The 22,708-nt window shown below is 32.2% G+C and overlaps 2 protein-coding genes across 2 annotated transcripts in view; one reads left to right on the top strand and one right to left on the bottom strand.

Annotated features, from left to right (window-relative positions):
• Positions 1-22,708, bottom strand: part of LOC113397191 (large ribosomal subunit protein bL27m) — a 221,623-nt gene that overhangs the window by 58,668 nt on the left and 140,247 nt on the right. The window lies entirely within an intron of this gene.
• On the top strand, positions 298-21,633 carry LOC113397557 (eukaryotic translation initiation factor 5B). The gene is made up of 18 exons (XM_026635967.2): positions 298-513; positions 595-657; positions 829-986; positions 2,165-3,327; positions 3,587-3,751; positions 4,463-4,597; positions 4,882-5,100; positions 5,465-5,578; positions 5,810-6,037; positions 6,712-6,894; positions 7,037-7,198; positions 7,360-7,490; positions 7,980-8,112; positions 8,492-8,599; positions 9,138-9,302; positions 9,381-9,488; positions 10,948-11,109; positions 20,564-21,633. The coding sequence occupies exons 1-18, from the start codon at positions 467-469 to the stop codon at positions 20,669-20,671; spliced, it is 3,552 nt and encodes a 1,183-aa protein (XP_026491752.1). The 5' UTR covers positions 298-466; the 3' UTR covers positions 20,672-21,633.

Here is a 22,708-nt window from a genome sequence, read left to right as displayed (position 1 = left end):
CCTGTGTTGGAGTTCCATATTAAATAAATAAATAAAATTTATAATTCTTGTATTTTGCTGTTTAGTAACATTCGACGTAATTCGTTATTTAGATTTTTCTCTATTACTACGAAACCTATGACACATAAAATACAATTCATTTTAAATATGAAAACATATATATTTATTTTTAATTAAAATAATAATTTGTGTATTCTCATGTTAAATGCTCAAAGAAGGGATCTCCACGAATATTACTACAATATTCTCTTGTAATAACTGTTTTTTATCTGTATAGGGCTTAAACTTTTTAATATTTTCATTGACGTGCCTGACATGAGAAGAGTACGGACACGACGACGAGCAATATATTTCGGCTTAGCTTAATTAGTGCATTGATTACGTTTCACATGATAGAAATCATAAAGTATTTGGCTATAGAACATTTCATCACAGGCATCGTGACTTAATAGAGCATATAAAAATAATGGGCAAGGCTAAAAAAGGGAAGAAAAATCAGGCTGCTGAGGATGGGTAATTTTCTTACTATAACATATGTTACAGTTATTTTGCTTACATTATAATCTTAATATTTAATTATTAACAACATTTCAGTGATAGTGATGTGGAAACTACAGCTATTGAAAGCTCCAAACCTGTCCAAAATAAGGGAAAAAAGTAAGTAACTTATAGGTTATATGTTATGCTTACTTTCTATTCATTTAAAGCACAAATAACATTTTATTTAATCTTTATTCATACTTGGTTGTATAATTAATATATCACAAAGTATTGCTACAGTGAATGTTGACAATTGAGTCTTGTTATGACATGTAAAATAAATTTCAGGAAAATAGTTGAGTCAGATGAAAGCGAAGATGAGAAACCAAAATCTAAAATTAAGCAGAAGAAATCAATCGATTCTGATGTTAAAGAAGTCACAAAAAGTATAAAGAATGTATCAATTTCAAATAAGTCTAAGAAAAAAGTGGATGTCAGTAGTGAAGGTAAATTAATATCCAATTTGTAATCATCTGGTATATTAGGTATAATAACTCTATCTAGATCTATATATCTATATTTATTAACATTTGCTGAAAAAATTGATTGCATAAGTATTTTTTACTATGATTAAAATACAATTTAAACTAAAATCTTTCTAAATAGTTTTGAGACATATGTTTTTGTAAAAATACTAGATTTTCTCTTTTCTATAATTTTCATTAGTCTTTTTTTAATTATTTTTTTAATCTGGCAATTTAATTCTCATATGAGCTAATATGTTCTGTGTAATAAAGTGAAGCCTATAAATAATAATAATAAAAAATAACTTGTGTACCCCCAGTTAATTACTTGATCAACTTGACTTGACTTGGTCTTGAATTATTTTTGATATATAATATTATGGATAAGTGTAAAAAGTAGTGTTTTGACTGTTGTTGATGTTGTTGTTCTTGGTGTTGAAGTTAAAGGAAAAATTAAAGTGATCATAATGACACTCATTCTCACTCTCAGATCTTGTAAACATAATCATGTTGACAATTTATGGATATAGTTGGATGAAATATTAAAATTCTATTCACTGATTAATGATTAATCAGGTGACTTAAAAGCAGTTTTTAGAGAATTTATTTCATCAATATATTCTGTAGTATTTTCTATCATTAAGATTGAATTATGTTTAATGTCATCTTGCACTTATTGTGTGTAAAACAGATGAGTCATATATACAGTCACATATACAGTCATAGTGTAGTTTTGGTTTTGGATGTTATATTTCGACTTGATAAATAAAGTAAAAAGTTTGGGACTTTGTTGAGATCAATTGGATAGTGTGTTGGTACTGTTTTAGATGTGTAACTGTGCAAAGATGATTGCTGTTTAGATTTTTAAATTTCTCTCTGATAATTACAAGTCTGGGTGCCCGAATCGAATCGAAAATAATTTGGACACATTGTCTCGCTATTTAAGTTTTTTCGGACTTTTGTTATGGCCTGGATAATTTGGCATTTTCTGTTGTTAGATAGTTTTTTAACTATCACCGCCGTTTTGCGTGAGATATTTCATCGGCCCCATTTTAAGTTTTTCTCAAAGCTTAAATATTCTACACAACAAACTAAACCAATTTATCCATAATTACATATTTATATTTCAATAAATAATTATTTATTTCTATTTACGCTAGATGAATCAGATAATGAGGTTGAGGAAAAACCAAAAAAGAACAAAAAAAAGGAAGAGAAAAGTGCATTTTCTCTGCTAGAAGTTGAGGATTCAGCAGGATCAGCACCTGAAGCACCACCTTCTTCTGACGATGAAAAACCTCAAAAGTCTCAAAAAAAAGGAGCACAGGAAAAAAAAGAACCTGCTGGTAAGAAAGGAAAAAAAGCAAAGAGAAAGAAGGATGATAGTGATGAGGATATAGAAAAAGTTTTAGCAGAACTAGAAATGGAGTATTCAGGTGTTAAAAAGGAAATTGTACCTGCACCGGAAGTTGAGAAACCTTCAGAAGTTGTTGAGGAAAAAGCTAAATCTAAGAAAAAGGGTAAGAAAGATGAACCTCAACTGGAACAAAATGAAAACGAAGCTGAAGATAAAGGTAGTGATAATGAAGCTGATGTTACCGTAAAGACTGCTGCGCAAAAGAAAAAAGAAAAGAAAGAAAGAGAAAAGCTAAAAAAACTGGAGGCTAAAAAGAAAGAAAAAGAACAAGATGGTAAAAAGGATACAGAGCCAAAAACACCTGCAAAACCAACAGAAAAAAAGCCGGAGAAACCTGCTGATGAAAAAATTGAGGAACCCAAAGCTCCTTCTGAAGAAAAAGAAAAGGATGGTGAGGGTGAGGTGCCAACAGGCGATGGAAAAAAAAAGAAAAAAGGAGAGAAGGCTGACAAAGATGATAAAGGTAAAAAAGGTCCTACCAAAAAGACAATAGCAGCAATGCAAGAAGCTTTAAAGAAAGTAAAGGAAGAGGAAGAACGTTTGAAGAAAGAAGAGGAAGAAAGGATGAAACAAGAAGAAGAGAGAGAACAACAGCGTTTAGAAGCTATACGGTTAGAAAAAGAACGTAAAGAAAGGAAGAAGCAGAAAGAGAAAGAAAGGAAAGAAAGACTGAAAGCTGAAGGCAAATTGTTAACTCCCAAGCAAAAAGCAGAGAAAGCTAGGGCTCAAGCAATGCTTGAATCATTAAAAGCTCAAGGCATAGAAATTGGCTCTGCTGAGAAAAAACTGCCTCCAAGACCTGGAACTAGAATTAAGCCCACCAAATTAAAAACACAAATGTCACAAGAAGCTCCTAGCACCCCAGCTGAGGAAAAGAAAATTGATATAGAGATTACAGATAAAAAAGTAAGTGTTTTGACCTACATTCAATTTAATAGTTTATTTCTTTAACTTCCAATTTACGATAACAATCATTTATAGATGAGTAGGCGACCGAAAAATTGATTCCTATTCAAAAAAATATTTCATATGATCATTTATAAGTTGATTAAGCGGTGTTATATTTATATTCTCATGGAGAAATAAGATCATCTTAAAGTTAGCTACTCAACATAAGCTTAACGCTTTAATATACATGAATACTAATCAATATTATATTCCTCAGGAAGAACCTCAAAAAGAAGAAGAGAAAAAAGAATCAGACAATGAGTCAGTAAAAGATGCATGGGATGCTGAATCTTCTGAAGAAGAAGTAGAACCAGCTAAACCGGAATCTGTTCCGGCAGCAAAAGAAGTAAAGAAATCTGAATCAGTTGACGAAAAGTCTAAGGTAAATATTTATTTAACATTTACAGAATATATATAAAAACAGTTAAATTACATTAAATAAAAATCATAAGATGTTAGTATCATAATCAAATGAAACTTCTAAAAAATCTTTAAAGTTGTCGTTTTACAGAAAAGATACACTTTACTTTCAATTCTTGGGTTTTTATATTATATTATCATTATCAAATAATTAAAAACGAATTCTAAATTTCTTACATAGTTAGTACTAATTTCGTAAATCAACGGATTTGAACGACAATAAAAACTATAAAACATAACTAACGACTTTAAGAAATTGGTAGGTATTAAGAATACAGAAATAAAAATAAAGTTATTGAAAAAACTAAAATAACTCAAAAAAATATGAATAAAATTAGATAAATTGTTCAAAGGGAGTAATTTAATTGGTTATTAACTGATGCAAAACAAAAACAATTATTATAATATTTATAATAATTTACAAATAACAACAGGAAGATTAAAAATGCCTTTTTTAATATTTGGCAATTGTTTGTAAGTCTCCGTAATCCGACTAAATGGGGCGCATGGTGCCATTTGTATATAAGGGTTAAGTTAATTTGATCGCATTTTAAGATATATCCCACGATATCCGTGATTTATTATTTGTTTTAGTAACTTATTGAAAGTAAAAAACTGTATAAAAGTAAAACTGTATAGTTCATAACAAACAAAATATTTTATTATTTATCAGAAAGATGAAGATGATAGTTCAGATGAAGATGATGATGACAGTTCAGAAGAAGAATCAAGTTCCGAAGAAGACTCCGAAGAGGAACAAATGACGGATGCGCAAAAGAAACGTGAATTGGTTTTGAAGAGATTAGAGGTATTTTAGTAGTTTCTACTTTATAGCCTACATTAATTATGGAAATAAACAATTTTTAAAAATTATTCTTAAAAATAGATGCAAAATGTTTTAATATATATTACTTTAATGGTGCTGGAAGCAATAGTAACTAAAATGCGAACCCTCATTGCTTAAAATCAGAAATTTTCCAAAAGGTAATAATGTTCACAATTCTTTATTTGAATGTTACATGAGTTATTATGAAATTTTCGTATCTTAATGAAATAAAAATATTTATATATATATATGTCTTTTTTAAACAGAAACGACGCGAGGACAACGAAAAGAATAAAACGAACAATCCACTGCGAGCTGCTGTTGTGTGTGTACTCGGACACGTGGACACTGGTAAGACCAAGATTCTGGACAAATTGAGAAGAACCAATGTACAGGATGGGGAAGCAGGTGGAATCACTCAGCAGATTGGAGCCACTAATGTGCCCATTGAGAACATTAAGGAACAGACTAAACACGTGAAGGGCGTAAGTTTATTGTAATTGTTTTTCATATAACCTAAACCAATAGCAGGAGGCAAAGACAAATAAGCTACTTTGACATTGAATTGACATTATATTTATTTATACATTTATATTGGTTGAGATCTTGAATATTCTATGGTATTTATGAGTATGTTTCAATCATTGTGGAATGGGGTTATGTTATTATATGTAAATCTAAGGTTTGTTTACCTTCACTCTTTTTGTCATTAGAATAAGCTAATATCCATATTTTACATAATTTTATTTCCATACTGTAATACGATCGAAAAATGTTCTTCAGTTATTATTATAAAAATGTCTAATAAAGGACTTTCAAAACTTTAATTAAATATTATATTTGTTACAGGTGAATGAGATAGCATTCAAGTTACCAGGGCTGCTTATTATAGACACACCCGGTCACGAGTCATTCAGTAACTTAAGGAACAGAGGTTCTTCGTTGTGTGATATCGCCATTCTTGTAAGTTTTACAAACAAGTTGATATTAATTTGATTACATAAATTATTAATTTAATTTATACATATAACAAATGTAATAACATATTGCTATAAATTTTATATTCATATCATTCTGCTATGTTGCCTTTTTATATAATAATAAGCATAGGCAAGACAAAATTAACATATTAATTTTTAACCATTGTTCGTGTACTAATAATTTCTTAATTCCCTTTCTACATTTTGTTGACAGGTAGTAGACATTATGCACGGTCTTGAACCACAAACAATTGAGTCGATAAATCTTCTCAAACAAAAGAAGACACCATTCATAGTAGCATTGAATAAGATAGATCGTCTATATGACTGGCAGAGTGCACAGAGGAAAGATATACGTGACATTCTCAAAATGCAGCAACCTAACACTCAGCTGGAATTCGAGAAGAGGAGCAAAGATGTGATCATTCAGTTCGCTGAACAAGTGAGTTCATATTTAATACTAAAATTATAAATGCGAAAGTAACTCTGTGTGTCTGTCTGTTGCTCTTTCATGACCAAACCACATAACGGATTTTAATAAAAATGTGGGGCAACTTTTTATGCCTGACTTCTGACGACCAACTCCAAAAACGCGAGCGAATTTAATTTTAGTGTATTAATCAATTGTAATGATTCATAATACCTGTTTTTTTTGGTAAGGGATTAAATATAAAGCCCGTCTGGGTAGGTATCATTTATTCTATCGCTTAGTAGAAAGAACTACTTAGTACTTTACTCCTGATAGATGAATGCGTAAACTTGTACAGCTTTCCATAGAACTTCTCGAGTTCTTCCAACCATACAGGTATTGACGTGACGATTCTGCCCTCCTCATTCTCCAGCTTCGTAAGTAGGCTCAGCCCAATGGTCGTATCTCTCACGAATCCTTTTAAGCGTTGGTTCTCGTTGGTCGCGAGTTAGGGACTTTGAGATCTGTCTATTAAGCTGTCGGTATCTGGTAGCATCGAAGGACGTCAGAATTATTTTCCGTCTTTACTCCAAAAGTCGCAGGGTAGAGATAAAAAAGGGCCTTAAAAAATATAGACCCAACCGCATTTCACGAAAGTGTTGTAAACAACATCACCACATGTATATAAGAAATGACATCTCCTCCAGGGTCTTAACGCAGCTCTGTTCTACTCCAACCCCGACCCGCGCACGTACGTGTCGCTGGTGCCCACGTCGGCCGTGACCGGCGAGGGCATGGGCAACCTGCTGGCCATGATCGTTCAGGCCTGCGAGGGCCCGCTGCACAAGAGACTGGTCTTCTCGCAACAGCTGCTGGCTACTGTTCTCGAGGTGAGATACTGTGAACTACCTCAACTTTAATAACTCCGACTGTATTTTTACTGCCTCTGGGTTATTCCATTCTAAATGCAATCAAGCAAATTTAATCAAAACCCCAATATGTATTTAATTTTATAATTTTAATTTGATACAGGTTAAAGCTATACCCGGGCTGGGTACCACGATTGATACAATCCTCATCAACGGTACTCTCAGAGAAGGCGATACCATGGTGTTGGCGGGGACAGACGGGCCCATTGTTACACAGATTAGGTCTCTACTCATGCCTCAACCTATGAAGGAACTCAGAGTCAAGGTTAGTTGATTGATTTCTCACTATATTATGACGCATTTGTTTTATTCATAAAATAATAATATATAACAATAACTACTCACAAAAACTCCACCCGTAAACATAACATAACCGATTTTGTAATGATCATCGTTTTATAAAATAAAAAATATTTGTCGTTATAGAATGCCTATATAGAGCACAAGGAGGTCGTCGGTGCGCAGGGAGTTAAAATCGCCGCTAAGGAGTTGGAGAAGGCGATCGCCGGGCTGAACTTGCTCGTGGCGCAGAAGCCGGACGAAGTCGAGGTGCTAATGTAAGCATCGAAATAAGTTGTTCTTACGTATTGCGTTGCAGGTGTGCACAGTGTGAGACTAACTAGGAACTACATAAAAGGAACTCGCAGCGGTGCAAATCAACCCACTTACCCACAAACAGTCGTTTACTATATTATATATATTTTTATTTAGAAACAAATACTAGAGACAGTCTGCATAATATATTGAAATGTCGAATTAATTTTGAAGTTATAAATTAATTAACTTGTTTCCGGTGTTGGTCTGCTCTTATTAGGTTGAAATAATAAGGTTAAGTTTTATTAGTTAATAAATACTTAAAAAATGTAAATAGCAAAGTAACAGACTTTAAATGTCCCACCACTGGGATAAAGTTTTTTGTTTTCAAGAGAAGGCTTAGTGACTGAAATAAGCGATAAATTATCGATCGCTTATTACATTCGCTAACTCCAATATAGTCTTTTAAAAATGCTTTTAAAATTAAATTATAATAATGATTGATATTTTAGAGAGGAGGTAGCTCGTGAACTGAAGTCCGCTTTGTCGTCGATCAAGTTGTCGGACCGTGGCGTTTACGTTCAAGCATCTACGCTTGGTTCCCTGGAAGCATTGCTCGAGTTCCTCAGGACTAGCAAAATTCCTGTAAGTATTTTTATAAATCATAGTATTGAATAAGTGTTCAATAGGGTTGATATTACCAACCAAGTTCTCTTATTAATTTCACAGGGCGAACCTAAATCAGAAAGAATAGTCTTATTATTATCAATATATATATTTATTACTTGACTGTGTTTGTGTGTGTGAATTAGGTGTTTAATATGTTCAGTGATTATGTTATAAATTTTATTAATTTTAATGTAAAATAATATTAATTAATATACCATAGTTACTTGCTACATTAAATGTCCACTTTATTTCTAATGGTGACTATAAAAAGTATATATATACTGTAAAATAATGACTTATATCACTTGTAAAAAAAAATATTTTTAATAAATTGTGCTTTTGTTTTAATTTACAGTATTCCGCCATTAGGATAGGACCAGTTGTAAAGCGTGACGTCATGAAAGCATCCGCCATGTTGGAACATGATTCGCAGTACGCAACTATTTTGGCTTTTGATGTCAAGGTAAGAGAAGTACATTAAAACGGCTTGTAAATCACATAATATTAATCTGCCTTAAGATTTTTTTGTATAGACTTGAATGATTTAGTAACTACACCGTCGATTTTTCCATTTTTGAAGCAGTTAGTTTTAGGTGATTTCTTTGAAGTTGTTCAATAAAAACAAAATATTTTATTGAGCCCTATTAAGTGAGTTTTTAGATATTGTATATATATTTACAAATTAATACTTATCTTGTTACAAAAGTGCAGTTTTTTTTAGTTTGCTATGTATGATTCCGTTTCGAGTATTTGATCTGTATAAATAAAATGAATTTCACTTTTCGCGAACGGTACGGTACGAAAGAAGCTAGATTCGATTTCCGAGCAGAAAATTGGTTCCAAAAAATTTTAAATGACACAGTAGATTTCATTAAAATCGTTTCAGAGACCTTTGAGTATTTTTTTCAGCTTACGATTTAGTCAAACACGCACAGTTAAGAAATCATCCCATCCACTCGAGGTTTAATTTAAAAACATCTACTGACGCGAACCGCCCGCAGATCGAGCGCGACGCGCAGGAGATGGCCGAGAACCTGGGGGTGAAGATATTCGCGGCGGACATCATCTACCACCTGTTCGACAAGTTCACGGCCTACCGCGAGGAGCTCAAGCAGAAGAAGCGCGAGGAGTTCAAGCACATCGCCGTGTTCCCCTGCAAGCTCAAGGTGCTGCCCCCGCCAACACAACTCACCCCTTACGCGCGCCCCTCCTCACGCTCTGACTCACGTCTCCTTCCCCCACAGATCTTGCCGCAGTTCGTGTTCAACTCGCGAGACCCCATCGTGGCGGGAGTGATGGTGGAGGCGGGAATCCTGAAGGAAGGGACGCCCATCTGCGTGCCTAGCCAGGAGGTGACACGATTTACTTTTTAAAAAGTTTAATGTTGATTGTGTTTCTTCTAAAATATTGAGTCTAAAAAAACAATATAATGTTATATGTAATTTTTTTTATGTATCGATCGTCATTTCGATTACGTTACGCATTCGAATTCGAGCGCTAATATGAATAGCTGAACGTGCCCTGCCAACACTAAAGAACACAGAAGATATTTTCTTCAATATCGTATATGAGAGCGTATTAGATATTATCAATTGCATTAATTTACATTGCGTGTTAATAAAACGCACCATTTTTACTCCATTTAATGAAAGCCGCAACCGAAAATGAATTAGGCAGGACCTCACCTACAATAAGTCCGTAATATTAATACCTCGTTGCTTTTAATAAGGAACGAAATAACATTAATATTTTAGGATGTACTTTTATAAAGAACTACTTACTAAGAAAACGAAATGTCTTTACGCAGCTGAACGAATGAACATTGATGTCGAAGAAATAATTATATTTAAACTAATATTTTTTAAAGTATTTTCTTAAAAATTTAAATAATTCTTCATTAAAAAAAAAATATATATATATATACAATACATAAGGCATATAGTTTATTTTTAATCATATAACAATATATCATTAAAAATATATTAAATACCAAAGTTAAGAAAAAATGAAAATATTTCTTCCTTTTTTCACATAGCAACATTATTATACCCTTCAATCGGAAGAAGAGAAGAAGTAAAGATAAACAAACCTTAGATTTGTATACATTCCATGTGATAGCTCTGCTATATTATGCAATACAGAGAGTTCTAGATTAATATATCCTTAGATACAACACAATTTCCCTTCACTATTTACATCCACTTTAATAATACTCACTAAGTCCTGATAACATAATAAATTCGCTTACATTCAAAACGGCAATTTTTCAAGTTTCTATAAAGTATATCATTGATTAGATCTCGACCAATGATGTCGTGCTTTACCGCCTGTCTGGCGAACGCTACAAATATAATTTACATTACAAGCGTCTTAGATTTATGTATTTTTGTGTAAATTAATATGATTAGTAGGACCGCTTGGGGTAACACCGAATCTTATGCCGTGACGGCAAACGGCACGACGCTCTCGTACCTCATCATTCTCCGCCTTGTGTGTGCACGGAGCGTATACTATTTACTAAGTGTATAATTTATTATAGTACATATTATAGTATGTATATGCTTGTATGTGAAAATTACTACACCACCTGCCATTTTATTTTAAAGTTTGCTTTTAAAGTAGTTTAAAATAAATAGTTAATTGGTCACAAGACCGCTCCTTGTATTAAACATTGTTCAGATATAAGCATTTTTCGGGACTATTTACTTCTGATATAGGTACAATTACAGTACGGTTTTATATCATATATCCATGATATAATACGATTGTATAACACCAATTCAATGTATAATAAATAAACGTTTGTTCTAGTTCGTGGAACTGGGACTGGTGACCTCTATCGAGATCAACCACAAGCAGGTGGAGACCGCCCGCAAGGGACAGGAGGTCTGCATCAAGATCGAACCGATCCCCGGAGAGTCGCCCAAGATGTTCGGCAGACACTTCGACGAGACTGATATGCTAGTCAGCAAGGTAATCTTTAATATATTCAATAAGATTTTATTATATATTATCTAGATTTTAATACTTAATGAGTAATATTTTCCGTATCCGTTCACTCACGAAGGCACGCGCCTCCACGGTAAATTATCAGCGTGTAACAAATTTAACCTAATTTGTATTTTTTCCCGTCTTTATTCGTAGAGTCATTTCACGCACACTAACACACCGTGTTAGCACGAGCTTCACTCGTACAAATGTACGCCGATAGGCTAACGTGGAGGGGAGCGCCTTCGTGAGTGAACGATCTATATACCGTGTTTCATGACGGTTTCATGACGGTTCTTGTCGTTCGTTTATGGAAGGAAAAAAATTTACGCTAATTTGTATTACATATTAATAATTATTTAAACTAATATATCGCTAGAAAGAAATATTTTTATATGTCCGTATGATTGTTTTGTTAAGTTTAGACCCATTTCAAATACGTAACTTATAGTTTTTAAAAAGTACATTTAAATAATTACCTGATTTTGAAATCAAATCAAATCAAAATAAACTTTATTCAAGTAGTCTTATAAAATAACTTTTGAATCGTCACGTTACAGTGTTGAATTAAATGTTAAGCTACCACCGTTTCGGAAAATACATTCTACGAAAAGGAGTCGGCAAGAAACTAAATAGTTGCATTTCCACCATTGTCATTAAAGATTATGTCAGTAAAGTTTAATTTAAAATTTAATCTTGTATTGAGTGATATGCCTTATTTATCAAAGGTTTTTTTTTTCGCTTTTAATTTTTTTATAGGCCAAGTTATAACTGTAGATTTTTTTAGGAAATGTCCGCGTCATTTTCGAGTGTAGTCATAAAGGTATTGATGATTATAGTAAATACAAACGTAACCATCGTCATTGGTCATATTTATCACATGGTGTTTGCTGTAAGTAAATATCGTGAGATGTTTGCATGTGTTGAATGAAAATCTGTTACATTTGCATACCTTTATAAGAGAGCTTTCTACGATCCCTTGTCCAATGTGATTCGTTTACACACACACAAATGCAATCCGATACACGTCAACATAAAATACTGCAATTTAGTAGTATAATATAGTATATAGTTTTATAGTATATGTACATTCACAGTAGCATTGATCGCTTTGATAAAATCAGTGATAATCATTGTATGTGCACAAGAAGTAAGGATAAGCTTTGAACGTCGGTGACGTTTGTGATACAAGAAATGATTAATATTACTCACAGCGTCCATGTCTATGGGCAGTGATGGCCACTTACAATCAGGTGGTCCACACGCACTGAGTACTGCTGTTTGGCGGTAGAATATCTGATTAGTGGATGGTACCAACCTAGACGAGCTTGCACAAAGCTCTACCACTAAGAGAATACATACATACATAAAAATGGTCCTTGCCTAACTTAATCTTATTGGTTAGCGTTCACGTGATCTATCCATTTTGCTTTATATAATGTGCCATATAAGAAGTTACTCAAAATATGTAATAATAATTAATTATGGAAATGTCCAGAGGAAGAATTTGATACAATTCCTTTATATCTATATTATATCAAGACACGATTTGTAAATTTGAAAGTCATCCGAGGGCGCAAATCCACGAAGACGCTCTTATAGCTGACATTGAGGTGAAGTGGACTTAGAAAATCGCGATCGCGTCCGCCCAAACTTACTTTTAATTGCATATTTAAATTAGTTAAAAATATATTCACTTGTTAAGGTTTTATTTCTTTATTTTTACTTTTAGTTTTTTGAAATCGATACACGTTTAAAGAATATATGTGCGATTGAAAAAAAAATACCAAACATTTATAAAAATCATCGGATTTTCAGATTTGCATTAGAATTAGAATAATTCATTAAAAATAAAATCATTGATCTGTATATTTATTAAACCAAAACACTTGGTTCAGGTATCAATTTAACTTGCTTATTAAAATAAAAACTTATGAGCTCAAATTGAGCTAGTCAGTTGGTCGCGGAGCCTTGTCAACGAGGGTAGCATCAACTTGTTTTCTTAACGTCATGCAAAAATATAACTTGCCACGACATGTTTCTAACACTATAAAAGTACAAGCATTTAAATGACATCCGGTAATAACTTATAAGAATATTATTATAATATAAAATCCAGGAAGTCGCATCGACATAAACTTTAAATATACAGCAGAAATTGGACACTTATATGAATAATAATTTGATTTTTTATTTAGCGTTCGACGTCCATAGTAAAATCTAACATATGTTTTTGTTATGTAAATTAGATGCAGGAACAGGTTTTTATAAATAATACCGAATGAAAATATCTTCAAAGATCAGATGTAAATTTATATCACTGAAATTAATTAGTTTTTTTTTTGTATATGTATATCAAAGGAACGCGCGTGAAAGTTTTATTAGCACGCTAATAACGTTACCTCGCGATGTTATAATATGTTGTATCGATAACATATTTACAATAATTCTATTATTAATAATACTTTTGATCTCTCACGATTAATACAAAATCGCTGTCATTTGTTTTGTTGGTTTTTTTTTTAATTGAAGTTATTCGTAATTTCACTTTTGACTCATTAATAGTTTTAATTTTGGCTATCGTTCGACAGATTCCGATTACAAATTTATTAGAATAATTCATTATTTTTTTTGAAATTTTAACAAAAATCACATTTAAAGTTATTATGAATTTCCCGTGTAAATTTATATTTCGAAGTTATTGCCGAGTTAAAAACCTAAATATTCTATGAAAAATACAATACATTGTTGAATTTTACCAAAAGCCTAGAGCCTTTGAATCATTGGTTGACGGCGTATTTATGTTAGCAATAGGTATAACGTAGGCCCGAAATGATTTATTTGACTTTCCCAAAAAAATATAAAACTAACCATATATACATTGTTTTAATTTGAGTTTTTTTTGTATATGTGTTCTATATTATTCAGATACAATCCATGGGACGGAGTACTAACGTTGAAAGTTGAAAATTGTTAGTTATTATAACCCTAACTCATTTTAAACTGTTTTTTTTTTAAACCGGTTTAGTCCGGTCGGTTGGGTAATTGGATTTATCGATTACAAACAAACAAACATTTCCTTTTTATAATACTCGTTTAGATGACGATTTCAAAACAGAATCGTATCAAATCTAATAACTGTAAACATTGGAAAAGTTAATATAAAAAATTACGTGACATTTTTATTTCTTTAATTTATGTTTTCTGATGAACGACGCATTTGCAACGCTCGTGCAATCATATTCGACGTGACGTCAATTATTAAATGTTTAGGAACTTGTGTTTAAAGTTAGATCACGTTTTGAAGTTACCCAAAGTTTATTTCTATAGTAAATTTTAAGATTTGTTATAATTTTTTTTATATCAGTAAATTTTTTTATAATATTGTTGATTAACATTCAACGCTTTTAATAGGTAAATTCTGGCAATTTCTGATCAAAACGCTTTCTACTAGCGTTGTGCACGAAGCTTCGATCCTTATGTTCAAGAGAAGAATTAGTAAACCAGCAGTGGAATAATAACAGGCTATTACTTGACAACTTATAAATTGCATTTGTACAAATTTACGTCTCGATTACTACCAATAGTGCATTAAGAAGAAAAATATCGTTTGAAGGTTGAGACTACCAAAGCATAGACTTTATATTTCTATACTAGCAGTGCCCGCGACTTCGTGCGCGTTTGAATTTGATAAAAAAGTGTGACTTTATTATTATTTTACATATAATTCTTAAATAAAAGTAGCCTAAGTTACTCCTTATTACATCAGCTATCTGCCAGTGAAAGTCCCGACAAAATCGGTCCAGCCGTTCCAGAGATTAGCCGGAACAAACAGACAGACAAAAAATGTTATTTAGATATATGTACCGTGTATACATACTTTTGCAATGCATTTAGTAAAACGCGGTTATTTTATTATTACAAACAGACACTCCAATTTTATTATATGTATAGAATAAATTTGCTCATATAGCTGACCTATGTACCTATCGCCAGTTAACGGTGTTTTTGTTCGTTATATTTTAACCAACGGTATAAAAAAATTGGTACTTTAAAATATAATTTAATGCTATCAGTATCAATAAGGAATATTATGCAATTAACATGTCCCTTTACGTTGCATCCGAAGTGCAAATGTTTAGATACGAGAATAGAACGGAAACAGTATGTCGTTGATGTATAGTATTAAAACACGGCGTGTTTATATTTGCGTTGTGTTACTCAAACACTCGCGTCTCCTACATAATATAAAACAATCATTATTTTGTGAGTGCATTCGTCTCTGATGCCATTGTCAATATTATATTAACATGCGACATAGGATGCCTTTGCATTTTAACGAAATGTATAATATGTATATTAAATAAAGTCGTCTGTAATTCAAATTTGACCAAATGTTTTATACTGCGTTGAGAATTTTTGAATATTATTTTATTGTCTGCGTAACAATTTAAACAAACTGCCTATATTATGTTATTAATATATGACTACAGACTGAAAAATAATATATTTATATTTCTTTAATAAATAGTTCTTCTTCTAGAAGGTATAGATTACCATTCTTCGGATATTGTACGTAAAATATTTAATAATTCACAAATTACTAAATATGTATGAATATCGTATAGCTTGTACAATGTTCATTTTCTGATTTAACATTCGGAAAATACTTAACCTTGCAAATGTATTTCTAGGATTTACACTAAATAGATGTAAAAGACATTCACATACATGGGCTTATATATTAAGATTTATATTTATTCAGCTATATAATAGAAAACTAACACTTATGAAAAACAATTCATCAATTCAATAGTCGGATTTTGCTAAGTACGAAGTCTCGATTGTGCAATAATAATTGAGAAAGCGAATTTAGCTACTGAATTTTGTAATATTTTGTGCAACAACCTAAAATTATACACGAGCTTAAATTAAATTTTCATTGAGTTATATCTATCCTTCATTGAGGAGCAAGCATGAATGCCGTGCCCCGCCGCGCTTTGGCTATGATCACAACAGGTCACTAGGTCAAATGAGGGGTTGTCCTTTTATTAGTAACCTGGGCCGTTTAGAAATAAAAACCTCTTCGTCTACATTTTTCATTGAGTTCTTCCTTTTCTGTGTTTCTTTCGATACGGTTTTATTTGATTTTGTTTCGAAACAATTTTTCGTATGTCATTTTATTTTCTATCGAATTATGTTACGTTTTAGAATTCTAACAAATCGTCTGAGTTACTGTATCTAATAAAACAGCAATTCTTTTGAAATATAAAAAAAGTCACAAAAATTGTAAAGACAAGACAAGAAAGGAAATTACAGTTAGTTTCTTTCGTTTGCTGTCGATGAAGCAAAGAATTTTTTTCTTACAATTCAAATGTGTAGAGTGGTTGACCATCAGCCTTACTTCTATGTAGAAATATAAAATATTTCTGTTTGAATCGTTATATTTGAACAGCAAAATGATCTTTCATTTGCATAAAATTTTATTTTCTATAAATACAATTCGTTTCGATTTTAAAACAAATGCCGTTTAGAAGGTTTATTCGTGAATTGAACTGTTTCAAAAGCCATATTATGATAACTTAAAATTATTTAAAATGTTTCATTCCTCGAGTCCATTGAAGTCTATCACTTAACGTAGCCCGCATCCTTCATTGAGCAGTAAGCATGAATGTAGCACTTCGGCCGCGGGCTGCATTGATCACGTCAGGTCACTAGGTCGAGGGGACTTGGCTACCTAACGATGTGCGTTAGACTTACTACTAATGTAAGTCACGCAACCAATTAATTTAATACCTAACTTACAAATCTAACGTAATATAAGATATTTGAAAATTATACTGAATATTATTTGTCCTGTTTTTGCTCACTTGATAGTTTAAATATTTTTGGTTTATGGTATCTTATATAATATTACATATTCTATTATTTCTTAATTATTTTTAGTATCGTTGATCTCGACTCGAAAATATTCTTCAGTTACAGTTTATTTAAGAAATTTCAATTTATCATTTACGCCATTTGGAGAAATAAAGAAAAAAGTATGAATAAAATACAATAACTCGGATGACAAAATGACACGTAGCGCTCATTAACGTTAAACTTTTGAATGAAACGTTTGACGTAATGACAAACGCTGCGCTCAAATATATGTAATACGTAATGTTGGTATTGAGAGAACATGATAGAATCAACGTTTCTTTTAATCCTCGTTTTATAAAGCAGTCGTTATGAACTGAGCAGTTTTCCGTCACCCGCACGAAGGTCGTTTTATTTTCGGCCGTGACGTCACATGACGGCTTTCCATGAATTAGGTAAGAGATGTAGCGCGTGTTGGGCTTGAGCCTATATATTTTTTTAAAAACAGTTTTTACCAGAACTTTATTAATATTTTGTTTGATTTATTATTCATTCGTTCTTTATTTTTATATCGTATTTAGTAATAACTAATAAGTGTTCCATTATTATAGTATTTATATATATTCTAATTAATCTACCTCGTATATTAAAGATTTTGTAAATTTAAATAAAGTTTGTTTCGATTTTGCTTTGGTCTTTATGTGTTTGCGTATAGAATATATGTATTGTGACATTACACGACGATAGCAGCATTACCGTCGTTCCCATAAGTGTACACGGGACACGTGCCCAGAGGTGTTGCCAAGGACCTCAAATAAGCTTATACTGTATTGTTTAAATTAAATATAACAAATAATAGGGAATCAGGAAAAACAAAATTACTGCCAGGGCATATATTCCCGCGTGCCCCGGAAGGGCTAAGACGGATAGCAGATTCGAATCCGGAAGCCTAATACCATCCCGGTGCTTGATATGTGTATAGAATTGTTCATGTCATTCGACAAAAATATAATGTAGGAAAACATAAATATGCATAATTTGTCGGATGATATTCCGTGGCATGTAGATACATACACCCGATGATTGGCATTAAACTTGAAACATTAAAAAAATACCTTTTTTGATTTAAAGAGACAGATGGATAGATTTATTGTTTACGGATCGCATCAATGCAATACTAAGCATTAATTACAGTTCATTCAATTGACGAATAAAAACATTGGGGAGGCTATTGTACATCGCACATTTGCATATAAAACTATGTAGACATATGTTAGTCTCAATAAATAAGTCGAAACGGTGTAAAATGTTCTCACGGCTATGAACAAAGTAAGCTCATATACGTGTAGGTATAGGAATTATTGAAGTTTGTTTCTAATCTCGCTGAGAAAGTTCCAGAAGTGTTTACATTGTTCGAACATGTGGCGTTATTAGTGTTCAGCATGCTATTATTATGTTCAAGAACTTCCCGTATCACGTCCTAGTAATATAGAGATTTATGGTATCGCTAACAGCTCGACCCAGCTCCTCCCGATTGAGCACATTAAACATAATTAATCTTGTGAAATTCGTTGAAAACTTACGAAACACCGATCACGTTCACGTGCCCTGAATAAATTCTGTACAAAATAAACGTTTTAACTAAATGTGAAATTCATTCATATTGTCCAAGTCAATCGACCTAGTCCATGAAATCTGGTATTTGGATGACTGCCCAGCTGCACCGTTTGAATTAAATCAGTGTCGGTTTACTAGGGTTTAAAAATTATACAAAATCTAATTTCAAAAAATTTTGCCTCTTAATTTAACGTTATTTTTACTTGAAAGTTATTATCAAAAATGAAAATATTTTAACAATCTCCTTGTTCCATAAATGTCTAACTACATAAAAGACATTCATTCATTACATAGACGAACATTCGTCGAAACGATTTGAAATGTTAAAAAGTTCAAACACTAAAGAAACTATACGGGTCTGTTTTATTGCAATTCTATATGACGTGGCGACGAGGTCATACATACAGATACGAGTACCGCGAATATCTCTTCTGTCTTTGGTAATAAGAAACACTTGGTGTTCCGTGTTGCTAGGGCGGGGGAACGCACACCGACACACCCGCCATGGTAGCTCGCACACAGACGCAATGACCGGGTCAAATCCCATTCTCGAAGCTCCATTGATATTTCGCATCGCGGTTTCATTGATGAAACTTCTTTGCTTTGCAGCCTTGTAGCACATTCGCAGTGCACGAAAGATTAAGCAATATCTGTAAACAAAGTTAATGATTGTCTGCATTTTATTAAGGAAAATAATATACAACCATTTGAAATAATATTATATTATAGTTAAAATTTTATTAATTTCATATACCAATTCATTATTTAAACTTGTATACTTTTATAATATTTTACAATCAGGATTTTTTTTTAATTAAATTATCGTTGATTATGATTTTTTAGGAATGCAATGATTTAAAAGTCAAAGGCCAAATGTTTAATTCAATATAATTAAAAAAAAAAAATCTTGGAAACGTACTTTTCATGCTTTTTATAGATTTCCAAATTCGAATTTCGTATTTCAAGGAAAGATTGTATTGATTAAATTACTTGTTTTTCCCTTTTATTTTAATTGTAATATTTTTGTAATTATATTATAATACATATATAAATAATTAAATGATCAAGTAGCAGATACATACGAGCATCTTTTAAATTATATTTAAAAGATTATATAACTGATTGTTTCAATTATTACGAATTAATTTTAACCCAAATCGCAAATTCTAAACTACGTAAGTGTGCCGCGCCTCGGTTCATTCAGTATCCCGGATTAATTCAATGACGTCAAACCTCGAGGGGTTGGTGCAGCGAACCCAGGTCAGGGGTGCGGCTGACCCAGTTCCATGCTTGCACAACCTGATCTAATTCCGAGTGACGTCATACTTCCATTCAACCCCGGAAAGTTGAATCGATGCTCTGAAACTAGGTCGGCTTGAATGGACCCCCGTGTACATTCATGTGCTATTTTTAACAGCGACTTGTTTGCATTATGATATTAAATATATTTATAAGAAAAATATTTGGTGTACCGAAAATTTTAGGGAATAGAATGTATATGCAATTAATAATTGGCTCGTCTCATAATTTGTTGATCAAGTGCGGTAAATCACGAGTACATCGTGGGTTCCATTTATATTATTGAACTAAACCTTTTTGTTGTACTGTTTATATGTAGCATGCTAAAATGGCCCTAGACCAGCTTCTACTGGTCAGTGTATCCGTTGAAGCTCTAACCTACCGTTGTTGAATACATCCATCCATGTACAGTTGCTCTTAAATATAAAATTGGAATAAATCTAACGTCTGAAGAAGGAGGTGATACTTGATTTAAATTTTAACAGGCTGATATATTATTAATTTAACCTACTTCATATATTTTTTGATTATTTTGGGTCATAATGGAGATAGCCTTCGGTTCAAACTCTTTCAATTAAATAAATAATGGATCAATGCTTAAAGCATTTAACACGCTGTAAAAGAACGTTGACTTTAATTGTAATAAAAATAATCTTTGTTACAGATATCGCGAGCGAGTATCGACGCCTGCAAGGATTATTTCAGGGACGACCTTATCAAGACCGACTGGCAGTTGATGGTTGAACTGAAGAAGCTCTTCGCTATCTTGTAAAGTTTTGTAGTGAAGACAGTATACGTTACTTAGGATCTTCTCTCGTTGCGTCACACGAGTCAACTCGACACGTGCTCTTCTCGCGTATTAATATGTGTCTACATGTCGTTTACATGTAATTTGGATTCTATATTTGCTTTTTTATAAAGCTCTCATACTAAAAGCAATTTCTGTGGTGCAAACATTTTAACCCCCTCGGTCTGTTCCATCTAATTATTCCGTTGTGTCTGAATCTCAGGACTTTAAGTATAACTAATAACCGTCGTAATTTAGCCGCGCCCGTAGATACTTTTCTTTCGTATGTTTTGTATCATATTTTTGTTTTCAAATTACATCGAGCATTCAATAATACCTCACTCTGCCGTCTCCATATGTAAATAGTCCATTATAAACTATTTATTGAAAGTAAAAACGCGTTTCATTTCGAACCTTTCGGTATCTTTCATTGGACGTCAATGTCGATCGATTCGAGGGAAATAATTTGCAATTTAAATAATATATGCCAGTTATATTCTAGATATACATTTTATATCACTAATTATTTGTACATATACAAACGTATGATTTATTTACTATTGTAACTTTATGTAAATAGTGTGGCAACGCTTGCATTTTTTTTTTTTTTAATTTATGACCTTGTCAGAGGGTGCAGTAATTGATCTCGTAGGAATGTTTAATTGACAATAATCATTTCCTTGGTATCAAATTAAATAGAAATAAAGTTTTGTTAGTGATGTGATCTTGATAATAATGAAATAAATTTATAAAAAGTCGCTTAAATATATGATTTTTTTAATCTCACCCTTGCTGGCATAAGGTTTTAACGCGACAAGGCGTCCATATAAAAGGTACAGGAGGTTGTAATTTTTTTAGGTATTATCCCTTTTTGAAATGCTTATATTATATAGATGGAATCGGACATATTCTTATATTGAAGAAATTTTAATAAATTACAAAATACGTATTTGATTTTTATTTTCCCTCCTTCCTTCCCATCTATATCATAGTATAGAGTATAAATCAATTTAAACGAGAATAAACTATATCTAGTAAGTCATATTATTTTTATTTTATTATATTGAAAAATTCTACGTCAACTTGCTACGAAATATTATATTTCAAAATTATAGTAATTATTAATTATACGTAACTACGATATTCTGTGTATTTTGATTATTTACTAATACAATAGTTATTCTGGTTAATGTATTTAAAAAAATCTCATATTTACAAACTAAAGTTACAACAACTCATAGGATTTCATTGCTTTTTTTTAATATTGGACAACATCACATACATTTCTCTGATCCCAATGTAAGTAGCTAAAGCACTTGTGTTATGGAAAATCAGAAGTAACAACGGTGCCACACACACAGATCCAAGACAATATAGAAAACTAAAACTACTACGACTATGTTATGCTTATCTTATGCACAGAGTTTGGATGTATTAATTTTTGTAAAAAAAATTGTAATAATTTCATTGGTCCTTTTAATTATAATTCAATAAAGGTTATCAATTAATAAGATATACATTTCCTTCGACGAAGTTCGAAAAGATATAGAAATACGATTTTACAGCTAATAGAAATAAAAATTGTAAGGAAGAAAATGAAGCTTCAATAGTTCTAGAAAATCATGTTAAATTTTTAAATGTAATAATGACCGATTTTGGTCAGCATTTCATCAGGTCTAGTGATCTTTTTTTTTGTTTGTATCTGGATTGAGTATTGCTGTTGGCCCTACTGGCCTTTACAGCATCACCGAACGTTGGGGCGAGTGTTAAGACTGCCTTAAGGTGAACCCTTTTGGGCTCGAGAGTGACGTTCGTCCTGAGGGTGTCTCCTATGAGATCGCACCTCGGCTCAGAACGTAGTCGGTGGGGTAGGTCTAGTGAGCCGCACAGGACATATTATAGCACACAAGCACAACGCCAAACCATCGCCTATATCGGAACTCGACCACTGGCGGTTTTTAAGCAATACAAAAATTGTTAGTTTTGAATACCTATCAGAATAAATTAAGATTTATGAGAAAT

The sequence above is a fragment of the Vanessa tameamea genome, chromosome 3 (genome assembly GCF_037043105.1).
Source record: "Vanessa tameamea isolate UH-Manoa-2023 chromosome 3, ilVanTame1 primary haplotype, whole genome shotgun sequence".
Lineage (NCBI taxonomy): Eukaryota > Metazoa > Arthropoda > Insecta > Lepidoptera > Nymphalidae > Vanessa > Vanessa tameamea.
Note: the sequence above shows the minus strand (reverse complement) of the source record. Positions and strands in the feature narration are given on the sequence as shown.